The sequence below is a fragment of the Lampetra planeri genome, chromosome 3, assembly GCF_965212315.1.
Source record: "Lampetra planeri chromosome 3, kcLamPlan1.2.h2, whole genome shotgun sequence".
Classification (NCBI taxonomy): Eukaryota; Metazoa; Chordata; class Hyperoartia; order Petromyzontiformes; family Petromyzontidae; genus Lampetra; species Lampetra planeri.
This window is the reverse complement of record NC_136109.1, coordinates 2,773,263-2,791,380: the sequence shown is the minus strand read 5'-3', so window position 1 is coordinate 2,791,380 and position 18,118 is coordinate 2,773,263. Positions and strand designations below refer to the sequence as shown.

The 18,118-nt window shown below is 41.8% G+C and overlaps 1 protein-coding gene across 4 annotated transcripts in view; it reads right to left on the bottom strand.

Moving 5' to 3' along the window:
* The window catches only part of LOC144736356 (neogenin-like), a 224,647-nt gene that overhangs the window by 8,806 nt on the left and 197,723 nt on the right, over nucleotides 1–18,118 (bottom strand). For 3 of the 4 annotated variants that reach the window (XM_078619017.1, XM_078619018.1, XM_078619019.1), the window contains 2 exons: nucleotides 15,621–15,713; nucleotides 6,065–6,205 (listed from right to left, as the gene is read on the bottom strand). In XM_078619017.1, coding sequence (XP_078475143.1) covers nucleotides 6,065–6,205; nucleotides 15,621–15,713 — 234 coding nt within the window. The remainder of the gene's footprint in view (nucleotides 1–6,064; nucleotides 6,206–15,620; nucleotides 15,714–18,118) is intronic. The other variant, XM_078619020.1, reaches the window with a different exon arrangement.

The following is an 18,118-nucleotide window of genomic DNA, read 5'->3' as shown; positions in this document are numbered from 1 at the left end:
CTCTCAGAAGACACTAAAATAAGAATTATTTTATTTTAAGAAATATCTACTCGAAGTAACATCTGCCAATAAAGGTTTTATCTCAGAAGGCCGCCTGAATTGCTGGGAGATATCAAAGGTCGCCTCCACAGGCAGTATGCATTAATTCAATCTTGGTAAGTTGCTTTTCATTGCCAAATACCATTTTCCCAAAAGCCAATATGATATGTTTTTAATAAAGTTGAATGGGGTTGGCCAAACGAGTCTCCGAAGATGTGGATTACAGTAAGGGTCTTTCCCTGAGAAAGAGTTGACAGATGTGCTGGATGATGTGAGATGACCATGAGTAAAGCTACTGCAGAACTCTGGAACGAATACGAAACAATCGTGGGTTCAGCTAGCAGTACCACCGTGTGACAGCTATAAAACAATTGTTGGTTAAGCTAGCAGTGGAAGATTGGGATACCTAAGAGATGATTGAGTCAGCTACAAGACTTGAGGGTATTTTAGGTAGTCCTCTACTTACGATGGAGATGCGTTACGACGACCCCATCGTAAGTCAAAAATATTGTAGGTCGAAGATGGCCTAGCCTACCCAGGAGTCTTAAAGAACGGTGATAATTTAGCAAAACAGAGCAATTTACAGTACCGTACTGTATAAACTATATACTGTATGTATTTTTAATTACAATACTGTATTGCACAGTAAAATGTAAAGTAAAAAAAACAAGGTCAATTCTTAGCCTACCTATATGAACTGAAATTTAATAAAACGTTTGTCAGGAAACAATCCTATCTGCATCACACAAGGCGGGAGATGCGTACATCCCGACAACGTCCCAACGTACAGTATCGTACCTCGTACGCTGGTGCGTTTGCCTGCCGCGCGAAATTTTAAATATTTTACAATTTTGTCGTATCACAATCGCTATCGTAAGATCGAAATATCGTAAGTCGGACACCATCGTAACTCGGGGACTATCTGGAATGGAATGACAGGACATCTGCGAGGATGCTTAGAGTCAAGCTCGCAGTGGAACTGCGGAACACCTGTGAGACCGGTGAAGCCGCTGCAGGTTGGATCTGTAGTACGAGTTGAAATGATGGTACGACGGGAATCAAAACCTTGTTGGCAGCTGCAGGTTAAATCTGCAGTGTGAGCCACAACTTGCGTTGCATTGGGGAGCAGAGCTGAAGGGACTACTACAGTGTTGTCGTTGGTGTTAAGTGGCTGCTGAAAAATACGTAATTTTTCTCATTGCAAGTGATTAATTAATTAGTATTGCTCAAGATTGTACATCTGCATGCTGCAAATAAATATTCCTCCATCTATTTTACATAGTATGCCTTCATGAACTTTCATAGAAATACACTCATTTTCCAGTTATGTCCCTCCAACAATTATTCTATTTTGTTCAAACGTCTTGTAATAGATAACATGTAATATTCGTTAATGTTTTGTTTATACTACTTAGTCCATCCCTGGATATGAAGCAAACCTCATAAAATAATTATCAAAGCAAAAAACTGCTAAAACCACAGTTGCGCAATTCCCCACTTTAATAAATGCATTCTTTCTGAAGCGAGCGGGATATAAGTGCACAAGGGATACCATGAAGATGTTTTTAGTGTTTTTGAGTAAAAGTAAAAAAAAATACACAATTGTGCAATTCTGTCACTGGAAGGAACACAAATTAATCTGACTGTGGATAACAGGGATTGTGGATGTGATTATTGTGGCTCAAATTATCTTAATTTAACAACTATTTAGTTCTGGTTGTAAATAGGGCTGGAATATGGAATAAATAAACGTGCGCTTTCAAGATTTATATATACGTCTGACTCCCTGACAAATGCGGTAATAGATACCTTCTGAGCCAAAATCCCCCTCCCTATAAGCCCATCTCACTGTTGAACTCGAATAAGAAACTATTCACCATAAATATTGCAAACAGATTAGAAAAGGCCACCCTGGCAGTCACTGGAGAAGCACAAACGGGCTTAATTAAAAACGCACTCGGCTGACAAGATTAAGACTTTGGTTAATGCCGCAAATTTCGCTACAAAAGACAATCTAATTGCCGACACCCTTACCCTGGATTGAGAAAAAGCTTTTATAGAATTAACTGGACCTTCCAAATCCGGATAATGGGGAATTTCGACATTCCCGGTTCCTTTATTGACAAATGAAAACTCTTTTTCTGCCGCCCTTCGGCCACCGTGGTTACAAATTACTTAACATCTCCAAGCTTTTGTCTGAGCAGAGGCACCAGGCAAGGTTGCCCCATTTCCCCACTGTTATTTACTCTAGCCATGGGACCCTTCGCCAAAAGCATTCAGAGAATTATTATTTGGTTCTTTCGGTTAAGTCACGTCTAAAGATAAAATAATAAATTAAATTAAATAATAGAATACGACGTTTCGATTGCAACACAAGCAATCATCATCAGGTATAATGAAATAGCGACATAATATCTAACCATAGATATTATGTCGCTATTTCATTATACCTGATGATGATTGCTTGTGTTGCAATCGAAACGTCGTATTCTATTATTTAATTTAATTTATTATTTTATCTTTAGACGTGACTTAACCGAAAGAACCAAATAATAATTCCTGCAGTCACGAAAGTTCTAAAATTAAGATTGCATTCAGAGAAGCCAATAGGTGTCAGAAATATATAGCGGGACAGTGGAATACAAACTAAACTTATATGCCAACAACAAGGGGTGGGGAACGTCCGGCCTGCGGGCTATATGAGGCCCGCGAAATAATTTCATCTGGCCCTGCCAAGGCAACCGCAGGCAGGACTCGAAATTCAATAAATCTCGGAGCAAACCTGGAAAAGCAGTTGCGAGTAGCAACATCATCAATACCAGCTAACATCACACGCCTCACCAAAGAGAAACAGTTCCAGCCATCACATTAGGGGTGAGTTAATTAAATGTTTGACCAAATATAACGGGCTAATTTTAGAGTTGATAATTTTGTATGGCCCGCGAATGATGTTATAAATATCCAAATGGCCCTTTGCAGAAAAAAGGTTCCCCACCCCTGGCCTACAATGTCCTTCCAGCAACCTCGATCCTTGCCATTTTGACCCGAGTAAGGGAATATGGAAATGTGTCAGGATATAAGCCGTGGTGCCCAATGCACATTAAATATCTGGGAGTGACAATCCATTCCTCTCTCGCATATTACTCTTTCAGAAAAAAAATCCCTCCTTTGTTCCAGGAGTTTACCACCTCACTTGTGGCATAGGCAGATATCCCCCTCTCACTTCATAATAGGGCCCACCTGGTAAAGATGATGGTCCGTCCAAAGCCTTTAGACCACCTACGAATGGTCCCTACCCAGATGCCGAGAGCCTACTTCAAAACACTCCACTCACGCATTTCCTCTTACATTTGGAACCACAAACTAGCGTGGATACGCTACCATTCCCTTAACCTGTCTAAGAACGAGAGAGGCCTGGCTCTCCCAAACCTCCTTAAATATCACAAAGCAGTCGCTCTTCAGAACGTGGAACTAGTGAAACATTGGAAGAAGATTCTGTGAGCCCATGGTCCCTTATCATGGTTTCCCTCTCCCCAACCAAAGACAGACTCCAGGGGCATTGGACCGGGGATATGCAAGGACAGACATATCTCCTTCTCCGCTCCCCTACAATGACGATCCCCACTATGGGGAAACCCCTGAGAATGAGCAACAGGGAGATCAAGTGGCCCAGCTGGAAAGTGACAGGCTTGGAAAAGGTTGGCGACCTTTGGACTAAAGGCGGCAAGATGATCTCCTGTGAGCAGATGCGGGCACATGAAAACATCCCTCAGATATTTTTGTTAGGTACCTACAAATCGCTATTACCAAATTCCAGAAAAGAACTATGACCATTGTGCACATGTCAAAGAAAAAATACAGACTGGCAGAAGCGTATCTCCTCATGAATTAATGAGGAGTTCCAGATCTGGCCCAGTATTAGGAAGCTCTGGGAAAAGCTCTTGGACCAGGACATTCCCCAAAACGAGTGGATTCACATCTGGCAGGCTCCGGCTGCAGGCCCTAGGTCACTATCATTGACGCTTATTAAATTAAACTTCCTATACGGGACCTACATGACTCATGAAAGGAGGGTCAAATTCACCGATTCTTTGCTAGACTGTCCTAGATGCCCGCTATGCACGGTTCAGACCTACTCACACGTCACCTTAGTCATAAACTCAAGGTAAAACAATGGGAATATGAGGCTAGATGGTCCCCGAAGCTGCTAAATCCTGCGTGAGTATGCATGCGGTCAGAGGCCTTGTGAAAGGGATGGACTCCTGACGTATCACTCCTTGGATAGACATGAGGTGGTTACTCCTCCAGGGGATTTACAATAATGACAAACTCACTTGGCACGTGAAGGTTATTTTATTTTTCGGTTCTATTTGGGTACATTCCACCCCTCCCTCTCTCATCTTCTCTAAAAATTAAATTTTCTCGAATCGTTGCACCTACACGAGTTGGGCAGTGAGAGCCCAGCCACCTTTCTTAGTCCCTACCCCGAGGGCACCTGGCCTCGAGTTTGTCACTCGCGAGCTGTCTGTAGTCGGCCTCCCCATCGCCTGTACTCGGTATTGGCCTCCTGTTCAATAATACAACTAGATTTGAAGTTTTCGGGACTGCAAGGATCCATACTCTTTGGTTCTTTCGGTAAAGTCACGTAAGTGAAAAAAATAAGTAAATAACGACGTTTCGATTGCAACACAAGCAATCATCATCAGGTGTGACAACCACAGCAAAAAAATGTAACTCCGGCATCTCTCCCACTTCAGTAAAAAATGTCCTTGCTGTGGTTATCACACCTGATGATGATTGCTTGTGTTGCAATCGAAACGTCGTGATTTTTTTTTCACCTACGTGACTTTACCGAAAGAACCAAAGAGTAATAATAAAACTATTTATTTATGTGCAATTGGCTCAAAATAATTTATATTACTATGTTTTACAGTATGCATTAGAGAGTAAGTAATGGAGTGAAAACTTTGCTGTACACCTGAATATTCGCAGGTTTTATAATAGAGATTGTGTATTCAAAACACATTCACGGTAGTGCTATTTGAAATTTGTGGGGTTGTATATTAAATATCCTCAGCCATAGCAAGCTAAAAGAGGCATAGATTGTGAAAGTTGCCCACTCGACGCTTTCCCTCTCAGTCTGCCTTTGTCTGCCACACAGTTTACATGCGAGCGCAATTACATTTTTTTAAAAATTACTCACTGCGTAATTTCCATTAATTTATTTGCACTTTTAAATGTTTACGTTCATCATTAAAGGTAAGTTAAATAACACGATATTACTATACAATACTGTATATGTATTCATTCATATATACATACAGTTCTGTGTATACGCATTAATGCCCCTAACTATATTTTCCTTAAGCTTTAAGTATTAATATTCGTGAATTAAATGTTCGTGCCATTCTCAAGGCACATATCCTTGCGAATATTAAGGGTTTATCGTATATTTAGTAATTGGTAACCAAAGTATTTTTTTGTAGACAAACTGTTTAAAAACCAGAGACAATTTGAAACACTGATGAATGTTGGGCATATACTTCTGAAACTGCAGTTCATGAATAATCGAGAAGTTAATTATAGGTAAAGCATGTGTGGGCCTCTACAAAATGTTTATGGTCAGCGGTAAAAGTTGTGCATGAATAATATTGCTGGATTAGGTCAGGATCACACCACACTGTCAAAGTAATGAGCAAGGTATGCACATGCCAACATTTGGAACAATATACCTATTTTGCAATTTGTCTGACTAATTTTCAGTTGTCCAATCCCATTTGTAAACATGAACCAACCTTAAAAGATATTAAATTGAACTAATATCGGACTCAACAACGAAAATTAACACACTGATTCGTATAGAAAAAAATGAAGACCCTCACTTTGTTCAATATTAGCAAAAGTACAGTCTTCTACTAAAACACCATTGTCTTGGACTGCAGTGACACTGGCATTAAAACATTTTAAAATTAAACTCTGCTCCACCTTGCTGGGGGTATTCGAGCCATTGAAAGGCAATACCCACCGGCAGCAGTAATGGTGCCGATGCCCCGCTGCCCAGTATAGGTCAGGTCGAGATGTCCGAGCACTTGGGGACTCCCAGGGGAGGGCAGAATGCAGTTTGAGAGGTGATGAGTGTGATCCATGGTGTGATGGCAAGGGGCAGCTGTAAAAATTGTGTCAAATTCAAATGATATTAAAACAAAGCAACAGAAAACCAAAGTTAAATGAGAATAAATAGAAGTTAGCAATGTGCCATTGTCATTTTTTAAATAAAAGCTTGCGTTTAAAATAAATCACAAATACACATTTACAGTGTAAATGTGAATTTATGAACGATATTTTAAGTTTTACACTTCACTGATATGAACGGCCTGGGATATTCAAAGGAACTTGATATTCAAACAAGTGTGAAATTTAGATTTTTGTTTACGTTTATTTGTATTTAATCAACAAAGTCGTTGCATTATGTGTTATATAATGACCATAAGTGTTCATGTATAATTAAGTTTGAAACAGAATATAATCATTCATAAATGGTCATAAATTATAAGCATGTAATACTCGTTGTATCATTGATAACCATTACCTTAACATGAAGCGAAATGTTCAAGTCATAGTAATTTGTGTTGATCTTTACAAAAGTAACTTTTTATCTACGTGACTTTACCGAAAGAACCAAAGAGTATGGATCATTGGAGTCACGAAAACTTCAAATCTAGAATTAACTTTAAAAAGATCAGTATTATCACTTTTCAACTTTAAGGGGTATCATAATTTTGTTGCAAATTTTCAGGAGCAAAATAATTGTTTGCGTACGTTAACAATGTAAAGAGTTATTATTTTGAAGTAACTTATACAACACAGCTTGGTTCACCTTAAAGTGGCAAGCCACCATTAGCCATCTTCTATTCATTTCTAGGTGAATGTTTCCCCACAACTACACCATCTCTGGTAGTTATTTGATGATACAATCCATCTTACTGCACACGAGATAAATGCGTTGCACCACCGTGCTCTTGTTCACTTTATATTTCATGAGTTCCTATAGTTCCATAATTGTCTACAACAAGTGGCCTAGGTATATGTACTTGTAGTAACCTACCTGCCATAAGCCAAGGTGTTCTTCTGAGAAAAAAATTTTTCCATGGACAGAAGACTTGTAGAACTTAATTCATAAACAATTCCCAGGCTTTTAGATGTGTGGAGCCGCAGATATCAAAGCGCCCCTCTCCTCAATACTGCGCATTGATATGCTAATTTTGGCAGTTACGGGCCACATCTAACATTCACTTGGTAATTATGACTTTCATGCTGCTGTGTGCCATTGTCTCTCTATGTCTCTCTGCATCTGAATATCAGTTGCTGTTTGAGCCGTCATTTTGCCAAGGTTACACAGAGGTTTGTCAACACAGTCACTCCGCGGTGGAGGCCTGATTATTCGTTTTCCCTGACATGCGAAGCCCAAAGTGGATCAAACAGTGGCGACCCCAGCAGAAGGGAAAAGATGGCCGAGTCCAGATTCTGGGCACAACCACCTCCGCTGGGAAAATGGGTCAGCCTCCTTCATAAAGTAGTGGGCTGTCACCATACGGTGGATGGGGTAATGGGGGACAAGTGATGTCATTGGAACTGGCCAATTCCAGAAGGTGCCTCCTGCTCCGTGGAATATCAGAAAGTTAGGGCTCAGTCGGCGGAATCCAGGAAGGTTAAGGCATGGTGGACCGCAGGGCAGTCTGCAAAACATGGTTCTGGCGAGACCACGTGTGTGGCGATCAGGAACACGCTGTGTTCCATGAAAACATACACCGTTTGAGTTCCAGTGTTGCGATGGTGAGCTCACAAGTCAAGCCCAAAGTGAGCAATTAAAGGTTAAACATTCTGCATCATCTTTGTCTCTTTATCATGGTTTGTGTGCTGTGTGAATACGGCTGCCGTGTAGCGGTGGTTGTGAATGGTAGCTGTATGCTGTGTGTGTACGATTGAGTAGTGGTGATAGGTAAGTCATTATATGAGTGGCCTTGGCTGAAAAGAGAAGCCCAAAGTTTAAAAAACCCTCCCTGTTGCCAGCACGGCGTACACAAGGCTGTCCACTCTGGAGTTATCGTAGAGTGCGATTGATGTCAACGTCCAATTTTAGACTATGATAGGGCTACCGTCGGGGTTGGCAACACCAAGTAATATGTACCACGAGTAGGGTAGTTCCCTCTCTCAGATAAGACTAAACACAATACATCTCGATAGCAGCACTCACTACACTGGGTGCTTGAACAGGGGATGAAGAGTGGGAATTAACACGATTTGCTTGGGTACCTTCGAGTAGCCTGAGTGGCGGCCATAGCAGGGTACATCTCGTTAAACAGCAGCTGGGAGAAGGTTGCCAGAGAAGATATTACTCGAAATAACCTCAACGAACAGTGACCTCACAGTGTGCGAACCATTGCCCCACACCCACTCAGTAATTAATCCTGGGTAGGCAGAGTCGGGGTGAGGGAAGAGCACCCTGGAATAACCCACCCACATAGATCGATACAACCGCCATCTGTCACCAAGTGACGTTGACGTCACCACGGCGCTTATGCCAGGCTATATGCACTTTAAGGCCATGAGAAGTGTTGAACGCCCGTTGGCAAGAGGTCACGGGACAGACCCAGGTGTCATGGATTGACTGACTGAGACGACTGGCCGATGCACCACCTGTGACGCCTACTGTGCAAAATTGTTGTGTTTTAGCCACCCGGCGCTCCGCTTGTTGTTGTGAGCGTCGCTCCTCTGTCCTTTGTTGTTGCTGGAGGGCGACTGCCTCCAACTGCCCATTAGCATCCTTCACTAGCCTCCTCCATAGAGGCCAATATTGACACTGCTGGTACCAGTCATTGGCAAGTCCACTCAGCTCCACATCCTCTCGTGCCACATTATTCAAACCCTTCTCTAGCCCGTGCCATGCCCGTTTAGCCCCCTCTATCCAGCCGAACAAAAGTTGTTTGGACATGCGGTGGCTGGGCATGCAGGCTACATGACCAAAACAATGCAGCCTTTCCCCCTGGAGGAGCTAACCAATGGGACTGTGTCCAGATCTTTCAAGGATTTGTGAGCTCCTCATACAATCCAGTCTGGTTATATCCAGGATTTATTGTAGGCAGGCCAGCCTGAATGTTTTTAACTGGGGTAAATGTTCATTAGGGGGGTCCACGTTTCGCAAGCATCAAGAAGAGAATGCATGACCATGGCTGAAAAGACCCAAAGCTTCATGTGGAGTGAGGGACTAGATAGCTTCCACACAGCGTTACACAGCGGATGAAAAGACAATGCCGCTCGACTGATTCAGAGTGAGACCTCTGCTGTCAAACCGGAGCTGGTCATAAGCACACTGCCCAGGTCTGGAAACTTCTCCACTCTCTCCACAACTGCCCTGCTAATAGGGAGTTGAGGGGGTGGAATATTTTATTATACAAAATACCCAGGCAGGTGCTTAGTTTTGGGAGGTTGATGGTAAGGCCCCATCTCTTAGTAGATCTAGAAACATAAGGATATATACATATTTAAATGCACAGTTAGACCATATACATAGAGGCACACACAGAACCTGACAGGGAGTGTTGGCAAACAGGGGAGAGGGTGAACTGTGTGAGGCAGATGGGTAAGGGAACCCCTGCGTGATGTGGCGAGGTGCAGAATGTTTCCCGTGCATGCAACCATGAGCCAATGTGGTATGCCACAGCACTTGGAGGGGAAAGAAGGGCACCCCCAAGTGGTGCTACTCTCGGGGCGAGCATGGCTCGGGGCCACTTCTCTACCCCCAGCTACCCAGCATGCCTCACTGCATGGCCTGATGGGGAGTTGGCCGCACCCTCGGGTGTGGCCTGAGCTGGGGGGGGGGGGCTCCCGCTCGTGTTTGGGGGCAGCCATCACCCATCGCCCCCTGACCACATGGCTAGTGGAAAGGGATATTCCGCAACATATGAGATGGAGATACAGATGAGTCCGAGGCATGCCGAGGGCAGCCCCGCCAAGTCAGTGGCCAGGCCTATCGGCCGGGCAGAAAGACGTATTACGCGTCCTCAGTTGAGTCATTAACGTGGACTAGCGAGAATGGTGTGTGAGGAACGGACGGAGATGGGGGCTATCTCAGGACAACTATCTTATATCTACCACAACAATTCCAATAACTATAACAGCAGCTGCAGCTATATTCTTTACTTTATATTTCTATAAATTCTACATCATCTCCAAAAATAACTATGTTACTCGTCTCCATATTTGATGATTACTTCAACAATTACAACAACTACCACATCTACACCTGTTTACAACTTCTTTGATCCTATCTACGTGACTTTACCGAAAGACCCAAAGAATATGTTTACAACTACTACAGTGAAGAGAACTTCAACAAAAACTATTACGATAGCTACCATTACTTCGATATCTTGCACTTGTCATTGACATTGTTAATCGCTGTTGAGGATTGTTATCTTTGCATTGATTGGTTTCTTATACTCTTTGGTTCTTTCGGTAAAGTCACGTAGGTAGAAAATCATAGATCATGTTAATGTACTCAGCCTCCGCCCTGCGGAGCTTACGACCTTCGGATATTTGTTTCACAATATTCATGGCTACACCGTATCTACAATGCTAATGGGATTCTCCACAGACCACCTTACTTACACCGTGGTTCTGGCCATGGTGTGCTCTGTAATTCCAGAACAGTTGGGGCTCTTAGTACCGATTGGTCCCGTCGTCGGTGCAGCAAAATCAGATCCCGCAATGTCAATGCTGTCTGCCTTTGTTGTCCACGAAGCTCCTGATTTCTAGTTGTAAACGTGGAGGTCCAGTAAACACTGAGGTATCTCTCAATCACCAGCAATCCATATACATCCTCCTGCTCTATTGGCTTGTATGTATGTTGAACTTCTTTCACACCGTATGTAGCCAACCATGCTAATCGAAGGCTTGTCCGGCAAAGAGCATAGTCCTTCACATACCCCTGGATTCTGATACCCACCCCATCTACCACCACGCAGAAGGTGCTTGTCATCTAAAAATCTAATTCCTGTCACACCTATATGATCTCAACCAGTATCCACCTCCATTAAACTAGCCCCCTAGAATAACAGGTCCTTGAAAAACATAAACTTGGCAGTCCTCATTAGATATCACTCGTTATATAAGCTTCAATTCCTCCATATTATCATTTTATGGAATGCACTCATTCTGTGGGTCGAGAAGGCGGTGTTGCGATTATTGCCAAGTAAAGTTTTTTTGTAACAAGGCTGACATCTCTATTTTACCAAGATAAACCATTTTATTCCTCATTTGAATACATTCACTTCAACTACTTCTATATAGAGCTAAAGTTGTCTGTGGTTTATCATCCTCCTAAGTTAATTTCCAAATTTCTATCAGATTTTTCAGACTTAGTGTCACATATTAGCATGTCCTCTGCTCCATTCTTCTTCTTCATTGGAACTGGCCAATTCTAGAGTGTATTACTGTGATGTTTCCTTCGTATTTGTGGATTGGAAATTGCGTCATTATATGTTGTATGATTTGTTCTGGATGACCACAAGGTGTTTGTTTATTAATTATTTTGAACTCCATTCAGCTCTCCAAGCTTCATCGGGGTTGAACTCACATTGTTTAAGGTGTAGCCCATTGGTCCTGATGAATTGGAAGGCAACTGTTTTCCTATTTTCGCAGAACTTTCCAGAGGGTTGCAGCATTGCAGCGGATGGGTGGGGGACAGGTGTGTGGACAGCACGGGCAACCAGGTTGTTGGGGTCGACTCGAGGGTTCCAGTGATATACCGCATTGCAGCGCTCAATTGGACATCAATAAGATGAGTGTGACTACTTCTGGTCCATGCTGGTGGACAGTACTCGGCTCCAGAGTACACACAAGACATCGTTGATGTCCGTAGCACTGGTGCTGATGCTTTCCAGCTTGTGCTTGCCAGTTTCTGGACCAAGTTGATCCTTGATAATTGTTTTTTTTAAATCCTTTATATTAAGTTCGCTTGCTTGCTTAGGACCATGCAAATCTTTCGGTCATTTTTTAACCCACTTCCCGTGATCCAATCGAGCTGACATTTTGCACACAGACTCGTTGTGCGTGACAATTAATGTTCGTGGGATTTTTTTTTCCAAAATTGTACACTTTTTAGGACAAAATAATATATTTAATTACCAATTGCTTATTTAATTACCAATTGCTTAATGGTGCAATGCAATCATCTGACCCATAGGTGGCAGCCATCTCAAGCCAGAGGACGAGAGGACTCTAGCCGCCACGCATATAAAGGATTTATAGTGAAAAACTTTGTTTTTACGAGTTATACCTATTTATCCTTCTATCTGCCAGATAGAAGGGTAAAAAAACCTATTATCATATTTTTACTGGCAAATGAGGTTCCCATAAAGTTGATCCTTGTTTTGGTCTTGGCAGCTACCTTGTTCAAGTGGTCATAGAAGGTTAGCGTACAATCCAGCTTCACTCCCAGATAGGTTGGAATGGGGTCGTGCTGCACAGTGTTGCTGCAGGAGGTCACTTTCAGAGTGTGCTTGCATCGCCTAGTATCAAGACGAAATGCAGTGACTGTTGTTTTGTGGGAATTTCTAGAAATATTCCCCCATGGTGTTTAGGTCTTGGATCTCCCTTCACTAGTTAATTAAAGGGCAACAACTTTGATCATTTATGACCTGAAAAAAAACTTCCAAACAAATCCTTTACCATCCTCATTTGTGGCTTGTACAACTATACTTGTTCCACACATAACTCAAATCATAAAATCAATAAATTGTATCTAAAGTTGTCTCAATTGAACTGAATATGGTTACAGATACTCTGATTCTGAAAAAAAAAAACCTCACTTGATTTGGATAATCTAGCAAATCTTCGTCCTATTTATAATCTACCGTTGATTTCTAAGATTCTTGAACTTATTATGGTCAACAATTTAACTAACCCTCTTTTAAAACATAATTTTTATGATCCACTGCATCTGGTTTTTGGGCACATCATTCAACTGAAACTCCTCTTTTATGTGTTCTGAATGATCTTCTTTCTGCCACATTTGATCACTATATTCGAGCGCCTATACAGCCATGTGGGTGTCTCTGATGCTCTTCTTGCTTGGGTCTCTTTATCTTTCCGATCGGCATTTCTTTCTATAGAAGGTGAGCCTTTCCCACGTAAACCTTTGCACCATGGAGTCCCCAAGGCTCTATTCGTGGTCCTCTACTGGTCCTTATATATCTTCTCACTGTGATATCCGATTGGCTCGCATCTATTTTCTCCTGATTAATATCAAGAAAATCGATCAATTAAAATTGGTACGACAAACTATTAGTTTATTTAACTCTGAATTGATTATTGTCAAGGAAGTATGCGGTCTTGGTGTCATTTTGGATTCAGAGCTGTCATTTTCTCTTCACATCTCTCTTCTAATTTAAAGCTTTCGTGACTGCAGGGATTCATATTCTTGGTTCTTTCGGTAAAGTCACGTAGAAGCGAAATAATAAAATAATAAAAATATAAAACAATACAATTCTCACGACGTTTCGACTGCAACACAAGCAAACACCTGATGATGATTGCTTGTGTTGCAGTCGAAACGTCGTGAGAATTTAGTATTATATATTTTTATTTTATTATTTCCCTTCTATGTGACTTTATCGAAAGCACCAAGAATATCTCTCTTCTATGTAAAACTGCTTTCTTTCATACTCCATAGGATATCCCGGGTTCATAGCTAATTCACTCAAGCTGTTTCTGAAACACTAATTCATGCCTTCGTAACCTCCAGGCTGGATTAGTGCAATTATATTTAATATGGTCTTCCAAATTCCCGTATTCAACAGATTCAGCAGGTCCAAAATGCTGCTGCAAGGGTGCTAACTCGCACTCGGAAATGTGAACATTTCACCCCCATTATATTCCCTTCATTGCACTGATGGTGTAGAACATTTTGAATGGACTTGCCCTGGCCTATATATATCCCCTCATTGCCAGATCGAGTGCCAAACAGCAACACCTCCGATGTTCCTGTATGGAGCTGCTCATTTAGCCTAAAATTAAATGCAAGACAGCGGGTGGGCGTGCATTCGCATCTGCAGCTCCCATGGTGTGAAATGCACTCCCACTCCACTTGTCAACTTTAAGTCCTTTCCACTATTTAAGTCCCATTAAAACCCCTTTTGAATTACTGTGGCCTTTCATTGAATTTAGTTAATCTTGGTTTGGGTGTGCAATTTTTTTGCCATTGTCTTGTACAGCATTGTGAGATGCAGTTTCGCATGAACGACACTATATGAAATATAATTATTATTTGAACGAGTACGCTTAACTCTAATGGCGTTTGTTGGTGAACTTGATCTCCTCATACCTTCATTTACTTCGTTTCATTTGGCAACCCGAGGTGGTAAACCCTGGTCCAAGATTTACTGGGACAGGAGTCGTTAAGCAGGATTGTGGCCAACATATAATACGTGGTGATCCTCGGTTATGGTTTTGTAACTATTTTATCCAACATAATTTACATAATTACCATATAAAGAATTACATTCATTGCCTTGCGCTCTGAACAGCGTTTTCTGTGACTCGTAATATCCTGATTCTTGGTTATTGTGCTGCGATTACTGTGTATGAATCGAATCTGCATATTCACCATTGCTTTCTTTCATTTCTCTCTGAACTGTGTTTTCAGATGACTATGAGTGAAGTATTTAGCCAAAGTGAGCATTCATATTCACAAACACATTTATTTATGAAGTTCAATTTAATTGGAAGGGACTAATATTTGAATAAATGTTAAGAGTTTCTGGCAAATTTCTTGACAGGCCTCTGTCACCAACATGACTGCGACTGACTTTGTTTTAGTTCGTGCTCAGACGTATTGTAGTCGAGGCATTTGAGTGTTTTGTTTTAGCTACTCTGATAGCCAATGCCAACCCTCGTAGTCTTCTGCTGCATTCTGGAGTTGTAAAACCTCCAATAATTATTGTATATAATGTTTTGTATCAAAATGTGCATGGCTTTATTTTTGTGCATTTTAAGCCAACATTGAGGTTGTTTTATATCTGACACGAAATAAAATATTCGCACAACACGCACGGAAGCATGATGTAGGCAAGGACCACTCTATGATAACAAGTTGTCTTGTAAGCGCAATAAACCTGTCATTGAGCAAGTAAATTGTGGACAAAAACCCCTTTCACTCAAGCAAAGAGTTTTTTTTACCTTATTTTTGCGCTAAATGGCATGAGACCGATGGTGTGACATACAAAATAACACCCATTCATACATAATTATACATGTAAACCTTTATGGTCATGAAACAAAAAGTCTATTGTCCACTATAAAGACTGACTTTGACGTTATAATTTAACGATCACTTTGATTTAGTGTTGATTTTATAATACATTTTTTAGTATATCTCAAAATATTGCACCAGAATTCAAGCCATTAAATAGCCCCACATTGACTACTGAATACTTTTTGAAAGAGGCTGTGATCATGATCCTGCTATTGGAGCATGGAAGTATGAATAAGAGGTGATAGAATGGCAGTCGAGGAGAACTCACATTGCACGGACTGTTGGCTGTCAAGTGGAATCATGACGTTGGACCTCATAGACCGGCGGGACGAAAGTGTGGCACAGTCCTCTCCCTCGTGCACTGCAGCACACAAACATGCCACTCGAGGTTAACCAGCATTCAGCCATCCAAGTCAATGTGTGCAGGTCAGTGAAAATTCACATTATACACATGTTTAATTATATATTTACATGGAAGGATATGTGTACAGTAAAACATTGGATTGCGAGCATAATTCGTTCCGGAAACGTGTTTGTAATCCAAAGCACTCGTATATCAAAGCACTCGTATATCAATTGTGATCACGTGACGCTCGGCAGACAAAGCGTCTACACGTGCTACTCGTATTGCAAGACCTCGCTCGTTTATCAAATTCATATTTACTTAAAAATTTTGCTCGCCTTGCAAAACACTCGCAGACCAAGTTACTCGCAATCCAAGGTTTCACTGTATTCTCATCATCATCACAATCCATGGGCAGATGGCTCCCTAGGTGTCCAAGGCACATTTTGTTATTTATTTCCACTTTCCTCCGGGGCTTGTGCCAATATGCTCAAGTAGTGCCACATCTCTCTGGTACCTGATGTCCTCAAGACATTCTCTCTTAGGCTTCCTCTCTTTCCTGTTCCTTCCATTTTTCTAAACAACACTTTTAATTGTCATGTCGTTGTCCATCCTACATGTGTGTCCAAATACTGTAGTTGCAGTTTCATTCTCATCCCTGCCTGCATCAGGTCTTCTATGTGCAAACCTTTTTCTTACTTCTCCATTGGTCACTCTTTTGGGTCCAGTTTGGATACAGTATCCTGTAGCAATACATTTCGAATGACAATATCTTATCTCTGTCAGTCTTTTTTTAATGTCCAAGTCTCGCAGGCATACACAGCTGTACTGAACACGCATGTAATGAAGATGTTCAGTCTGGCCTTATAGCTGATTTGTTTGCTATTCCAGATGTTGTTGAATCCTGCCATTACTCCTTTTGTCTTTGCGAATCCTCGCTCTTATGTCTTACGTGCAGTCGTCCCATGTCAGGAGACTTCCCAAGATATAACATTTCTTCACATTCACAATTTTGCTGATTTCTATGACTCCTCCTTTCTCAACGTCCTCCCTTCCAAACACCGTCTTTGTATTTTCCATGTTAATCCTCAGTCCTGCATATTTTACTGCCTTACTCAGCGTATACATACTTTCCTGCAGTACTACGCAGCTTTCTTCCATAAGATTTACATCGTCTGTAAACGTCAGGTTATTTATTCGTTCTCCTTGCACAGCTATTCCTGTGCCTTTGTCCTGAATGGCATCAATTACTCTTTGCAAGTATGTGACGAAGTTGTTTGGTGATAGTGGATCTCAGTCTCATACCGATTGTTGTTGCAAACCATTCTCCTATTTCCTGCCCAAGCTTTGTTTCTGACTTTGACATTTTACCTATATCCTGCAGAATCTGCATCAGTCATTTCACACCATTATCTCCCTAGTGGTGATGTTATCATATCACCGCAGGTACTCATTTGAGGCTATGTGAGGCCCAGGACAAGTTCAGATAATAGTCACTGGTGTTGGCCGTGAGTGGGAATCAAACTCGGATCGCCGCCAGGTGTTTAATGCAGCACGCTATCACAGCACCACCGCTATACACACCATATACACACAGATACAGACCCTCTGTCTATTTGTCCAATTATCTCTCTCTGTGTTTTTCTATCACTGTTTTTCTCCCGAAATGTGTCTGTGTTTGTGTTTTTCACTACCTATGTGGAATGGATGATGGCAGCCTTCACGCGACCCACTCTGTTAAGTGAGAAATCACGACGGATGCGATGAATGCGGCGACCGAACGTCGATCGTCCATTTCCCAGTCTCCAGAGCAACAACACAAGCCATGGCAATGGCCTTCTTCAGGGCCAAACAACATGCCAGATAACTTTGATGTACTGTGACTCCAAGAAGCCCACGTCTTGGATGTACTACATGCCAGTACTCTACCACATCCATGGATACCTCACTAGGAGCCATTACCACCCAAAATATCGCTTGGCCATATACATCAAGAACACCATCACAAATTTCTATGCCTTCCCACCAACTTAAAAAGCTACCAGCATCAAGATAGGGGAACTTAAGATCACCAACGTGTTTAAAGCCCCTAATTAAAAATGGCCAAAACCAGCACTCCCAAGTGCATCAATCCCAGCCCTATACAATGGTGTCTTTAAAAGCCACCATACTGTGTGGGGCTATGCAGTAGATCAGGTCGATGGCAAAGGCCTCACTGACTGGATGTTCACCAAAGATATGCACCTTCCTTTCGATCCCAACTAGCAAGCAACTTTCCACTCTGCTCGCTGACAAAGCGACTCCAACCTAGATCTCACCATCGTTTTTAAAGATCGAAATGGAAGCACACTTCACGCATCCCTCAAAATACTCCCAAACTTCCCCAAAAGTCAACATAGGCCCGTCAACACCCACATGCCATT